The 15,434-nt window shown below is 35.4% G+C and overlaps 1 protein-coding gene across 9 annotated transcripts in view; it reads left to right on the top strand.

Annotated features, from left to right (window-relative positions):
- DMD (dystrophin) overlaps positions 1 to 15,434 on the top strand; it is a 1,137,330-nt gene that overhangs the window by 768,492 nt on the left and 353,404 nt on the right. For all 9 annotated transcript variants that reach the window (XM_088068904.1, XM_088068916.1, XM_088068923.1 and 6 more), the window contains one exon: positions 11,195 to 11,359. In XM_088068904.1, the coding sequence (XP_087925030.1) occupies positions 11,195 to 11,359 (165 nt within the window). The remainder of the gene's footprint in view (positions 1 to 11,194; positions 11,360 to 15,434) is intronic.

The raw sequence follows: 15,434 nt of genomic DNA on the forward strand, positions 1-15,434 counted from the left end.
TTACTTAACCATATCATTTTTATTTCTGTTATCTACTGATGGAGATATATAAAACTGAGTTCTCATTGTCTCTTGGTCTCTGAATGTAAATAATCTGAAAAATGCAGTGGTTTGGTTTTTCTGTGGGTTTTTTGTCCATTTGTTTTTTGGTTTTTTTTTTTAATGAACAGAATTGAATTTGAAAATTACAATACTCAAATACATACATCACCTATGAAGGTGCTCTCTTTCTCAGGTTTTCTGTTTACTCTGTGATCTTGACAGATGTAGAAAATGAAACAAAAAGTTAGAAACTCATTTTGGGGTCTGGTAGGATTTTCTCAATGATACTGAAGGGAAAAAGAATTATTTTTTAATTTGTATATTTCTTGATATTACTCATGATTTATGTAGGAAACCTCAATTATTTGTTTCATTTTCTGCCCTGAAAATCTAGGATCTGAATTAAAAGTAGAAATCATGAAAAGAAACTCTGCAAGCCTGACAGAGGAACTTAATGGTCTCTTTGTTCAGCTGTAGATATGTAAGCATTGGAAAAACCCCGCAGATATTTACTCTTAGCCAAGGCTCACAGGATGGTCACTTTTATATCAGGCAAATTTCTTAGGTCACCCGAGGATGATTCTGTAGTCAGTGGTTTTGATGAGGATATATTTTTTTTGTGTGTGTTCCTCAAAGTACAATGGACAAACATCATCACACAGAGATTTCTCTCGGGCTTTTCTGTCCTTCCACCCCCTCTTAAGAGTGAATCCTATACTTTAATCCTTTGTTTCAAATGGTATGTTGTTTTCTGGCACCTCTGCTAGAAATGAACATGTAAAAATCTACCATTTATGATTATCTCATTTTGCAGGATGATTCTATTTTTAAGATATGAAACATACATGACAGCTAAATAAATAATGTTTGGTCCTTATCTCGTGTATACTAGAGTAATTCTGCTTACTTCAGAGAAGCTGAGAAAATTTACACCAGCTGAGAATGAAGCCAAATATCTCCTAAAGTTATCACAAATTTTTGTTTTGCCTTGATCTGCCAAGCAGGGGAATAGGGACAACACCTATGAGTCTTAACCTTCAAGGTGACGTATTTGAAATAAGTCATGTTCAAACCTTCTTTACAGTCACAGAAACTGTTGCCCCACAGCAATAGAAATAACCCAGAAAAGAAATATAGTATGGAGGGAATTGCAGACACATAAAAGTATCTTTTTAGTTTTTACTTCAGAATTGTCTTTGCTTTTGGGTGTTTATATCATGTGTTGATGACCTTGAGAGTAGATATGCAAAGAGTTTTTCTTCCTTTGGATAGTAATAATTTTAACACCACATTTCTTTATACAACTTTATCAAATAGTGATTCTAATATGTTGTTACCTAATACAATGTAGTTTAAGCAGAGAATGAAGATTAAAGGCCACATTTAAAAGACATGACTTTTAAATTCTACCCTGATTTTACTTATTGTACCCTTTCCAAAGCTGGTATTTCTTGTAAAAATGAAAATAGCACTATCTTTGTGAAGTCTTAATATTATGAAAAATGAAGTATTTTATGACCATTTTTATGCTTTCACATCAAGAATTTTTCATTTATTTTCAAAGCTTAAAGTATCTTCAGCTGTGATAGCTAAGTAAGGTAACCACCTAGTGCTTCAAAGGATACAAAAGGGTACTCGGCACTGGAGTTTGTGATGAATTCAGTTCTTGTCATATACCACCTGCCATGACATGTAACAGATCTGTAATGGGTTTCTTACCTTTTACTGTGCAGTAAATGGATTGATAGATTAGGTCTGAGACCAGTGAACCATGGAATCAGAGGTTTGCTGGAAGGAGTTTATTACTCTTTAATATTATTCTTGGTCTGGTGTCAGCCAAGAGCGATGAGCTAAATTATCTGAAAGTAAGCTGGATGCCAAAATCAGCATTCTCCTCATTTATCCACCTTAGTCTTCACAACATCTACTGTATGTATTATGAAGGTTATTATAAGTGCCTGATGGAGACATTTTGTTTTGCTGCCTTTTAATTTGTCTACTAGTATTAGTTCTAATTACTAGACACTGAAGAGACTATTTCACTGTTTATTGCCACAGCAAATCAATTTGTTGTGCTATGTGGACAAGATAAAAATTAGAGTGGAGTGACATGGCTATAATTTGTGAACATTTTCTGTACCACCAGAACAGGCATAGGTTGTCTTAGCTTGGTTGATCAAGTGTAGAGAAAAACAGATGGGCCCAAAAGTGCAGAAATACAAAGTCATAACAAGGTTATAGTTCATGTATTATAACTTGCCTTGAGTAGAAATTATTCACAGATTACCTGCAATGACATAAAATTTCTAGCATGTCAGTGCAATTTAATTCGAACTCACAGTTGGAACTACTGAAATTCTTACTGTTGTTATTTGTGGTATGGAGGGAAAATATGTTGGAAAATGAATGCTACAGTTTGACTTCTGTTCTTTCAATTTGAAATATGAATAGCATAACTTGCATTAGAAGGTTGACATTGTCCTGAGTTTACTTTCATTTAATGAGTGACCTGATTCAATTAAATATAATAAAGTCTTTTGTTATGCTAAATTACCTGTGACAGTTTGTCATAGATGGCTAATTAAGTCCACATTCATGTTACCATCAGCCATACTCAAAATGCACATATATGTATATACACACACATATATACATATACATATATATATACATGGCCTCATTGTCATGGTTTTAAACCAGTAACTAAAAAAATTACTTATTTCTTGCTGTGAGATATGGATTAGAGCAAGAGCAAAACAGGCTTAAAACTTAAAAAGGAATAAAGAAAGTTTATTAACAAACTACAAGAATAAGAACACCAGAATAAACTCCCAGAAAACCCTTTTTATCCCCTACTACCCACCATTCCCTTGTTCACATGACAACAGAGACAAAAACGTTGGAACTTTGGTGTTTAAAACAGTCCCAATTCCTGCTACAGTCTTTTCTTCAGTCTTTGTAGAGAAACAGAAGTTTTCTTCTGCTAATCTATGGAGTTTTCTACAAGAAAGCTATTTCTTGCTATAGCTTTCTATTTTTCTGATGCCAGTTGCCCAAAAATCTGGTCATCAGTTCACTCCTCCCATTTCACATCACTCTGAGGTGTGTATGGGTCATGAGTCTAGGGATGTCATTTTAAGGATGAGTTATTCAAAGGCAAAAGTCTTCTTCATCTATCTCTGTGAGCTCCACTGGAAAACAGTTTTCTCATTGCCCCCCAAGGCTTCAAATTTTCGCTTCACTCTGTTCCAGCACTTCACTGTATCACAATTACTCTACTTTTTACTCAAAATCCACACTTTGAACACTCTATTCCTCCCTATATACTCTGTCATGAATTAAAGGAGTTTTTTCAAGACCTTATTGTCCATCTCCATAGCTTTAACAGAAAAATATTTCAGCTTATAAAGCATCTCCTTATTCTCTACCTTTTCTGGAGCTTAATCCTTTTCTTTACTGTCTCTGATAGTTTATAAAGTCTCTTTACATGTTGATTACTCTCTTTTTCTTTCTCTGGATAAAAAAAAGGATTAATCTGCAAGTCTCATCTGGGTAATGAAAAGGCTAAAATCCCAGGCTTTTGTAGATGGTTCTGTGATCTCTGCTGGAACAGCAGCTGGAGCTGTCTGCGATGGAAGATTCTTCATGGCTGCTCTGGAGAGTGTGGTCGCTGTCTCAGCCTGTGGCAGGTCCAGAGCTTTTTTTCCTTTCTTTACTCGGCAGTCCCTGGTGAATTCAGTCACAGCAAAAACTGCAGCCGAGCCAGGGACCGGCCTGGCCTGGCCAGAGCCCGGGGCGAGCCCCGCAGGCCCCATCTCCCGGCCGGGAGCCGCTGGGCCCAGCCCAGCCCCCGCCCGGGCCGCATGGGCTGGGCAGAGGAATGGGAGGCCTGGAGCTCTGTTACCTTTCACAGCCAGGAAACAAACAGAACAAGAGAGCTCTGGCTTTACATCTTATGGTAGGGTTCACAAGTTGATCTCACTTTTTAATGGTCAAAACTGCTGTCAATTCTTAGAAATGACTGATAATTGGTCAGGAGGAAAGACTCTCATCAGCCACCAGCAGTTTCAACTTCTTTAGCTCCCAAAGCTGTCTTAAAGGTAAAGCCACCCCATGACACTCATGTATAAAAAAAGAAATTTGATGTAAATGATCGTTGGACAAACATAGGAATGTCACAAGCTCTAAGGAGCAAGTATATATAGGCTTAATTTTTTTTTTTTTTTTTTTATTTCTGTATTGCTAGCAGCTAGTATGAATTAAATTTTTAAAAGCTAAACAAAGTAAAAAGATTTATGAAATACAGGCAAGTCATGCAGGAGTAAAAAGTCTGTATTAGCCATTGAGGCCATAAAAGCATGATTAAGTATACATATGTGTGTATATATACAATATATATCATACTATCTTACCGACCATCTTAAAATTTCTTATTATTGCTGTTTGCAATCAAATCCATAATATATTAATCATATATTTAAGAGGTTATGCCAAGTACTTTGAATGTAAGGAGTACTAATTTTCAATACACATGTGCTGACAGCTACATTGAGGTAATATTTGTGCAGCTGAAATTACTAGATCAAATACATAACTTCAGGCAAATTCTTACACATTTTTTTACAACAATGTTCTGTGCATCTGAGAGAGATTTCACTTGTAACGAACAATGCTCAGATACTACTGCACACCAATCAATGGCAATGGTTTGGGATTTCTAAAACTTCAGTTCCAAGACAGACGCTGCCATTGTCTGTCAGGTTTTTCATCCATCTCTATTAAGGAAGACCATAGGGGCTTAAAATCAATGTTTCACTCTTTGCTGTTTACAAGATAAAGTTTATACTTCAATTATATAGACCTGTCTGTATAGCAACATGTCTATGTAATTAAAATTCCCACAAATGCAATAGTCTAAAATAAAGTTTAACTTTTCCTCAACCCTGGATGTAGAGAGACTGAGGAATGGGATGCTGGAGAGAAGCACTGTGGGAATGGATCTGGGGGTCCTGGTGGATGGAAAGCTGAATCTGAGCCAGCAGTGCCCTGGCAGCCAGGAGGGCCAAGCGTGTCCTGGGGACATCAGGCCCAGCATGGCCAGCCGGGCAAGGAGGGGATTGTCCCGCTCTGCTCTGGGCTGGGGCGGCCTCACCTCCAGTGCTGGGGGCACTTCTGGGTGCCACAGTACAAAAAAGACATGAAGCTACTAAAGAACATCCAAAGGAGGGCAGTGAGGGTGGTGAAGGGTCTGGAGGTGAAGCCGTGTGAGGAGGGGCTGAGGGCACTGGGTCTGTTCAGCCTGGAGGAGACTGAGGGGAGACCTCACTGCAGTTACAGCTTCCCCATGAAATCTGGTGGTGTCCTGTTGATCATCAAAGACCATTTCTTCTGGTCTTCTCAGTGGTGAGGGTTCCACAAAACATAGAGTTCAATGGACTAATATATGTTCAGGCCAGGTGGGAATACTCAGGTACCTCACCCAGGGGAGTTTGACACAGTCTCTCGCAGCAGACTCTGATCTCTTGCATCTCTTTATCTCATGTGCAGTCCTCTGGTGCAAGGCCTTAGGAATGAATATGGGGGACACTTTGGGGGTCTTTGGTTTATGAGATGTCCTCAGCTGCCTCTCACATGAATGCCCTGTGTATGTGGCCTTCTTGGGGTGTGGAGTTTTACAACTGAGCCAGTTTGCGTAAGGGAAGATGCAGTCTTGTTGCACACCCAAAAATGCTCGTCCTCCCATCCTGAACCCATCCAGAGCTGATTCTCAGCACAACTGCTGAGTTTGGCTTTCTTTGTGGATTCATTCTTCTCCCCCCAGCCTTGTTTACTTCTCCCTAGACCTGAGATAACTGGACAATAGTGTCACCTTTATCTTACCTCGCAATCCCATTAGGTGGATTAGCTCACAGTCCAGTTCCCACGAGGAAGCACATTCACATGGAGAGTGGGCTTTGGTGGTCACAGTTTCTTTATACAATTTTGCATTAATGTGCAAAGTCCTAAGTTTAAGTCCTCAGCCATTGCAGTCCCTCACAGAACTGTGTGTAACCTGAGGGATATATATGGTACTTTCTGCTGTAAACCAGGGAAAGGACATTTAGAGCATTTTACATTTATTTTAAAATAGTTTTCCAGTCAGAATATCCTTCATTAAGAATTACTGAAAGAACTAGACTGCTCTTTGTGGCAGCTTTTGGATTTCAGGAACTGAGTAAGAAAAAAAGATAAAGAAAATAAATTCCTAGACTAGATTTTTTAGCAGAGATTTAAGGTGGAAGGTCTTGTGCTCAAAAATGTCCTTGACAAAGGAGAATTGCTGAGTGGAGAGCAGAACGAATGACAATTAGTTACAAGTAATACATATAAAAATACAGATATTCCAAAGACTGTGATATACATGATCATATTACCATGGAAGAAAAACAAAGCAAATCTTTGGGGTGGGGAATATGTTTGCTTTTTTAAAATCTAGACAGCCAGATGAAGCAGAAAATTGTTTGGGGCATTGTTTGTTTAGACTGCTTTAGTTTTCTGCATTGATGGGGAAAAAAAAAAAAAATTTTCTAATAAAAATTAAACTTGAAAACATTACAAATATTCCATTGAGAAGTTTTTGAAAAAAGAAGACCAAATAAACACCTGCCAAGGTCGGGTCCTAGGAGTCTTGCAAGGAAACATGAAATGCTAGATACAAAGCAAATAAAATTCTTCTATATTTAGCAAATAAAATCTTCTATACACATTTTTAGTAGCCTGCTTTAATCTTCCTCTAATAATACAGTCTTTACTCCAACTTTGTCAGAGACACTGTGGCTTATAAATATTTATGAGTTTAAAGGAATTACACAGATTTTGTTTTAAAGTCAATATTGAGTTTGCTAATGCAAATGGCTCAGTTAATTAACTAAATGGCATCCTAAACTGAACTTCTATGAAACTCTTTTGTACACTGATTGTTTTTCATGAAGAAATGATGCATATAAATCAACTTTTCCCTCTTCCATTTTAGATCATTATTCAGTACATGCTCTAGGGATGGTGATTTTGAGCAGATCAGACTTTCTGAACAGTGGCTGTAAGAATTTCTGTTTCATGTAATCACCTTACAAGTGCTATGGAAGTATCAGTTATGATTTATCAATAAGTCTGGATTGATGTTTCTATTTAATGGTTGTTATTACTTCAGTTATTTCTTTATTATCCAAGTTCTCCTTTGGATAACATCAAATCTGCTTTCAGTGTAGTTATGCTCTTTTTTCAGAAATTGAATGGTAAAAAAGAAGCTACTGCTTGATTTACCTTTAGTAAGTGAAAAATTTCATACAGAAAACTTCCTCAATTCTTCATACAGAATGCTTCATTTTTCTCTTTGCAAACAATCTGATTTTTTTTAAACATGATACTATCAGTAATCTTATATTTGAGGCCCATTTACATGAAGTGCTTTGTATATCCAAGTGACCCTCCCAAGGAGGACATACAAAAATAACATTTTTGAAAGTTTTCACCGATATTCCACAACATACTTTTGCTCATGTTTATTGCAGCTTATCTTGTTATGCATATCGGGATAGCTAAATTTTAATCCATTCTGATTCCTCAAAATAGATCCATTTATGACTGCTGTCCTATTAGAGTTTGGTGAGGCAGATAGCAAGAGAAAGGGGTACTTTAGTAGGAAAGAAGCTGACATATTTTCACTGCTGTTAAAATGTTGGAATTTGGGATTTCTTTGCTCTGCACTTACCACTACGAAAATTCTTCATATTGTTTTTTTTAAATTTACGTGTTGGAAAGATGCACATCCTTATCTATATTCTCAAACAGCTGGGTAATAATGGCATTGTTTTCTCTTTGGTCATTTCAGGAAAACAGGGAAAGAGGTTGATTTTTGAGAGAGAAGTGATGTTTGAAATTAGGCATCAGTCACTTGAAATATAATATATACAAGTCATTTCAGTGGCTTTCCTTACTTTAATTTATAGTGATGCCTTACTAGGCAGACCCTAGAGGAAACATTTCATGTTTTCCCTGTGGGTGTTATGGCCACTGTTCCTATTGGCTGTCACTCTTAGAAAAGAACATCAGCCATCCTCTGATAAAACTTAGCAGTCTTTCTTAAATAGGAGGGAAAGACAGGATACAAAAGGGTAAGAAAGTCAGTAAACACTGCATAATTATCCTAAGAAAACAAATGAATAAAAGGAGGATGGGGCCCAAAGCAAAAATGTAAAAGACAGTATTGAAGTGGGACACTAGCTGATGCTCATTCATCTCTGGAGGCATCCCAGAACGTGTAGGAACTCATTCAGAGAGCCCAGAAACAGCAGCTGTGGGACTGTTGTAGCTCCCACCAGCATTGTAATCCCAGCTCAGGGGTGCTTCTCTTGGAGCTGTGAAGAGCAAGCTGGAAGGACTGTGAGTAACACAGGGAAAATTCCGGAGGGCCCCATCTCCACATGTCCTCCTCTGCCACAGAAAGGGCATAAATCTGAACAGCCAGTCATCGTGTCCATGTCCATTACTCCATGGAGGTTTTCCAATTTATGCTTCTGGTGAGCTTCAGAATTAGCTCAGGGAACAAGCTGTTTCCCAAGAGACAGTCTGCAACAGTACCTTGGCTTGATAGGCAGACTTGTAATTACCTTAAACTCATCAGGCTCTAATTTGATTAGCCAGCTTGACGGCTTTATGCCAGGGCGTACAAAAAAATCACTAACAGACCACAATGAGCTAGCAAATTAAATCCCTGATAACCAGAATCTAAGGCTCTGATTCCCACACAATGGCATGTGACACATTACTTGGATTTCACAAGGAATTGTCTTGTTAAATGCTTACCTGTAGCCCTAACCTGAGTTGGTAAAAGTTCTTTAATTATTTACTGCTGTTCTTTATATCTCTGTGGTAAAATTAGATGACACCACCATAAATAATTAACTGATTCATATTTACATAGATTTCTTTATTTTTATGTTAAAAATGTTATAATGCTATATTTGTGATATAATTTTAGAGCAGGAGAAAATTTGTAAGAAGAGGCTGCATTTACTTAAATTACAGTTTATATCTCATCATAGGTGATATTATATATATATATATATATATATATGTATATATATATATATATACAAATAAATGTTTTGAAAACAGTGGTTGAAGTACAGCCTGCCACCAAAACTTAATCATTCATCTTCTGCTGTTCTGGATGGAATATATCTTAGTATATAATTGGTTACTTCCCCCTTTCTATTCCTCTCCCCAAAACCTCTAAAAATTTTATTTCTCTCTCCTGTGTTACACCCAAAATACTTGATCAATGTTGATTGGAAGCAGATTAATTTAAATTTCAGATCTTAAGAAGTCAGCTTGGATTTTTATCTGCCTAGGACTACCTATTTGCTTTCAGTTGTATTTCTGTGGAACTTATTTACATTAATATTAAAGCTAGTAAACTTTAGAGATTAACATTCAAAAATTGTAAGAAAGATGAAACCAATCTTGTATGAAATGAGGCCAAGGTCTGCATAAATTTGGAGTTAACACATAAGGGAAATGAATGCATTTTTAATTGTTTTCTTTCTTTTCTGGGGCTATTCTGGAAAAGCAGATCTTTTCTTATATTTTAAAAGTTCAGGAAGATAGTAAAAATAATTTGCTTCAAGGATCAGTCTTTATTAAACAGGATGTTATGGGTTGGCTATACCGAACAATGGAGGCAATATAATATATGGCCAATCAAATTCTTGAATTACAAATATCCCTTGCACTCAGTTTGAAAAATCACATGCAGGGATTGTGTAGAGGGATTATTTTAGTACCTATAAACCAATATTCTCACACCAAATTTTTAAAGAAACGTACACATAATGAGACAGTTCTGTTCCTTGCATTCTCCCGGCAGGCGGTGGTTTGGTTTTATTATCACTCACTGCTTACATGACTCTGAGTTTGGATTTACTGTCTTCTGCAAAATTTCATCATTAGGGATTAGAAGTACAGGGCACTAATACTTCTGTAGCCAGGCAATATGATAGTAATGCTACCATTAATGCTGCTTAACTTTACAGGGAATGTATTTTATATTGCATGTCTCAGCAATCTCATGTTTTACCACTTTCAAGAGGATCACTTTGGTAAAAAATATGCTTAAAAAAATGAACATTGGGAAACCTTACTTTCCATGATACAGAAAACTAACCATTTTTCTTGGCTGCTTTTACTGATGAACCACTATTGTTGTGTATCTGCCCAAGATCTATATTTGCTGTTGCTTTTTTTTGCTTTTTTTTTCCAAGTACAGATGGTTTCTCCCCTAGTGTATGTTTGCAATGCTGCCCGTTGTGTAGCGTTGTGACACCTCACTTCTCTAGTGAGAAAGAACACTCTGGGAAGGAGAGCACAGAGCTTTGTGTTGGTTTATTTATTGCCAGCCTGCTCCTCCAAGTGATGTTTCTACCATTTACTCCAAAGTGCTTCACGGCTGGATTTGAATTGTGGCATTCACTGATTCTTAATTTCTAATATTGTTGGCATAGAAGAATGTGCTTAGTTATAAATCTGACTGTTTTGAATGCAAATCAGAGAACCAAGTTGCCTGATCTGAATTGATGATACATTTCTTCATTATTTTTCTTCACTGTGTGCATCTGCCTATGCATATATGGATTCAATTGGCAACAGTAAACACCTTATAAGAAAACACATGCTTATCAATATCTACATTCAAGATATCAAAACAGGTTAGCTATAATTCAAGTGATCAATTTCATGTTTTAATTTTTTTTTCCTGATTAAAAATTGAGCTTTAAAACAAGTTAGTATACTGAGATAACATTTTTTTTTTACTAAAAATTACTGAAAAGCCTGATGGTAAGGTCTGAATTTTTTTTAAGTTTTATTTTAGATTTCTGCATGTGTGTTTTGGTATTTTGCTGGGGTTTTTAGGACAGACATTTTGTTTCAATTAAATTGCAAGATACCTGCCATAATAATTTGATTGTTGGGTCTACTATCTCTTTCCTTTCTTCAGGTATATAAAACTTGTATTTTAACATTTGATATGAATGTATATATGTGTAGCATCAAATTGTTTTGTGATTTGCTTGTGGTTTTTTCGCTAAAACAATGACTTCTGGTATTTTTTCAGGTGTCCAAAGATCTTCCAGAAAAGCAAAAGGAAATAGAGATTCTGCTAAAGGATTTTGTTGAACTTGATCAGCAGCTAAATCAGGTGATATTGTGGGTAACACCTGTCAAGAACCAGCTAGAGCTTTACAACAAAGTGGGTCAGCCAGGAGCCTTTGATATTAAGGTAAATTTTTCTCCATTTAAAAAAAAAAAAATTGGAATATTTAATGATCAAAAATTCAGCTGCAGCATCAGCTGTATAGTATTTATTAATGATGTAAGGTTGAGGCAGAAGTCAGCAATAGTTCCCAGAAGTTCAAAGCTCTATAAATTAAGGAAACCTTTAATTCTTTTATCCTGAATGGCTCCTAGTGAGAGGGCAGATTAGAACTAATGGTTCCAAGATGATACATAGGTATAACCTATTATTTTTACCATATTATATACATGAAACAATAGTCCCAAAAGTCAGTGCATCAAATTTTAATATAAAATGAACTAAAATTCATAATATCAATGTTGAACCATTAAAACTATTTCATTAATCCTATTATAACTACATGAAAATCAGAATATTTAGGACCATAATGTAATTCTGATATTGCAAGGAAGATCTTTGAGTGCACAGGCTACACTCCAGAATTAATAAAGGAGATTATCTGATAACTGTCCCAAAAATATTTGTAATCTGATCTTTGATATATATTTAAGTATAAAAAAGATACCTGTATACAGGCTAACTGAGGTCAGAGAAATTAAGGCTGAAAAATACTGTCTAGAATCAACTGGGTTGCTAGGGATATACTTAGACCTTTTGGTCTTGCCTTTTATCTATGCATATATAGCCTTCAAATAAACTGAGGAAATATTTAAAGTACAATGGGTAATTGAAGTCTCTGAGGTTATAGTTTATAGTAACTCAGCACTTGTTCACATAGGGGAAGATTAAACAGAAGATACTGAGTTTTATTTTGTATCAATTTGATGGTGCAATTTGTTTTAGTGGAAAATGAAAAAAAATTAAATTGTGTGAAATGGAATAATACCTGCTCCTGAAGATGTCTGGTTTTGCAGAGCATGTTTGTTCAGTTTACTTTAACTTAGTTTCATCTAAGGAACTGGTTTAAAGCCCAAACATTTTTTAAGCCATACAATCGCATTATATAAAATACTGAATCTCAAGTCTTGTTGCAGTCCTATAATTGACAGAATGAGTTCAGCAATGGCATTCACTTCCTTTCTAAAAGAAAGAATTAGTGTCATTTTTTGCAAATGTCATTATATGTGAATGATGTAATTTTGGTTTCAAGAAAACTACAGGTCCTTCTCTCCTGTAGTTTAACAATAATTTTCAGGTGATCTATTTTTGAATTTTGTTCCTTTATTTCTAGAATGAATCCACCATTGAATTTTATATAAATAAAATGAAAATAGGGCTAAATTTCTACAAATTATAGGACAATTGTTTTCCATATTTATTGTGAATGAAATGTGCTGTTTGGCTCTTCCATCTTGACTATAATATTTCTTATTCCATATATGACTATAATATTTCTGATAAATGGTTGAAAGAACACAAAAAAAATTTAAAAAAAAAATTAAAATCTGTAGTCCTGAAGTAGAGAGAGGGAATAATGAATGCCCTGAGAGGTGGGGGGAAAAATGAAGAACTCCAAAGAAACTCAAATACCCTCTCTCTCTGTGAAAGACTCCCATATTTTTTTCACAGATAAATTTATATCACATTCCTGTAAAGGTTGATCAGTTTTGGTTGTAGATTATAGATTATTAATTAGATTATAGTTGTGATTATAAGGACTTTGAGTATTATAAAGACTGTAATCATGTGAAGCATATTTGCTTCTTATATGTTATCTATATAGATTGCTTTTAAAAGATATAGATTTAACTTCTTTAATATGTTGAATTAGGTTTATCCAGACTGTAGGGTTTTTTTGATAGAAACTTCTACATTTAAGACACTTTATTAATTATCTCTGAAGGCAGATTATATCCTCAGAACCTTTTTTAAGATTAGGCAGAGTAAGACCATTAATAATTACAAAACACATTAAGAATCAGTGGACATAATTTAGGAAAGCAGCCTATTCTTGACAGTGTTTCATTTTACACTCAACTTCAAACATTCAGACCCATGCTAACATGCTGTCTGTCCTACTCTGGGTCAAGCCTGGACATACACACCCTCTTGAATCACTGTTGAAATATTTATATATTATTTGTATTTTTAAGTTACTATCCTAATTGCAAATTAAATTAATTTAAATTGCTATGGCTGAAGTGTACCTTTAAAAAGGTAAGGATGTATATCCTACCTATGGAAAGGATGTGTCTTTTGGTCTGGTATTCCCAGATGCTGTATAAATATTCAGTATTTATTCTACAACCATTTTAATGCGTTCACCAACACCCAGAGAACATTGAAGTATCTCCTATAGGATTTCGTAACTCCTTTTCTCAGAAACAAGAGTGAGGCTTATGATCACCTAGTAGAGTGAAAAGCACAGTGATAATATTCTTAGAAAAGGGACTGGATGCAAAATTTTGCAAAGAATCATTTTGGCTATTCCAAAAGCTTGGAAGCTATGAAGAAGAAGTTTAAAACTGACCATAGCACTGGTAAATATAGCACTGGAGTGAAAAAGATCAGATTCGTGTAGGTCTTCAGGAAAACCAGACTACTCTGATTGTAGGAATTGATGTAATGGCTTGCAGATTTTAATTTTAAATTCATTTGGGACATTTTCTTTTATGAAATTTCTGTCAATGTTCTTCATATTCCTATTAAGCCTTCAAAGTAAAGTTCCCCTTTCTCCCCAGCCATTAAATGCTCTCCTGACTCTTAATTTCTATGTTGTTATTTCAGGAAAAGAATTCCAAAATTAACAAGAGTAGGTATAAACTTTAAGTATTGTAAGAATATTAATTTTTAAAAGCTGAAAAATATTGCATGTTAAAAATTTTCTGGCCTCAGAAGCAGGTTTAAATAAACGATAAGAACACGTGAGATTGTTTCGGAAGGACAGAAAGACGACGTGGATATGTGTTTAATTTAAATGGATGGCTAGGGTGTCTTTAGCTACTTAGCAGTATTATGTTGAAGTACTATGCCTATCTTAAATTAAGTTTCTTGAATTTTTACTTACATTTAGCGAATTTCAATTACAGAAATTTGCAGTAGCTGAAATTTAAACTTGATAAACTAAACTGTATCTAAAATACAATATTCTGAAAGAATTTTCCAAAATACCATAATTTTTTCCTCCCAAAACCATAATAACCTTTGCTTCTGACATGCAACGATAATCTGATAACTATCATTGCATTTTCTTCCATAAATCAAGGGGTAAAGTAAATGCAGGTTCTTATCAAATAATATTGATCTATATAATACATGCATAATAAGTATATAAAGGAGAATATCTGTGAATTTAACTTTCACAACTCTCACTGATAACATTCCTTTTCTGTGAATTAATACCAGTTTAAAAGCTCATACCTTTTTTCCACCTGCAAAAATCAGCTATTAAAAGGAGATGAGAAGTCACTTAAATTTACTTAGAAGAAAAATTAAATAAAATCTCAAGCAGTGTTAACCTTTAATGGTGGCACAAAAGTAATTCTATGAGAGTAAAAAAGGTGCAACCAAAGGCAAAATTATTACATGTTGTTACAGAGAACTTCACAAAGTAAGACTTTGAAGACACAATGAATAATTGGGCTTGGCAACAGGTAGAGCAATTAAAATCCCTCCTATAGCTCTTAAAACGACATCTCTATTAGTAATTAAGAAGTGCCCAGGAGCATTTTTTGGCCTAGAGGTTAACTGGTGCAGCACAGCTTGCATCCTTTCAGCAACAGTCCCAAGTCCCCCAAGGGGACACTTGCATGCAAAGTGCCTGCTGCTGTATCTGTGGCGGATGCCAATCCCTGACCATGCCTGGGCATTGCCTCTGACCCTGCCGTTTGTCCCATGTCAAAAGCAAAGCTCACAATTGAATGGTGTGGGTAGTTATGCTGAATAACATGAGCATATGCCCTTTCCCTTTTAAGTTCATTACTTCTGTCACCATATAAAAAATCAGGGAAAGATGAAAACTAGTTATACGAAAATAAGAGTTAAGATCCAATTATTAGAGGTGTCTCTACCTAAATTAAGGTGCAAACATGATCATACGATGAAGTCAATAATACAGATTTTATTTAATTGTAAAATGTGAGGTAGAGAGATAGAATGA

The sequence above is a fragment of the Pseudopodoces humilis genome, chromosome 2, assembly GCF_049639895.1.
Source record: "Pseudopodoces humilis isolate 2021_Gansu_Grassland_sample_001 chromosome 2, ASM4963989v1, whole genome shotgun sequence".
NCBI classification, from domain to species: domain Eukaryota; kingdom Metazoa; phylum Chordata; class Aves; order Passeriformes; family Paridae; genus Pseudopodoces; species Pseudopodoces humilis.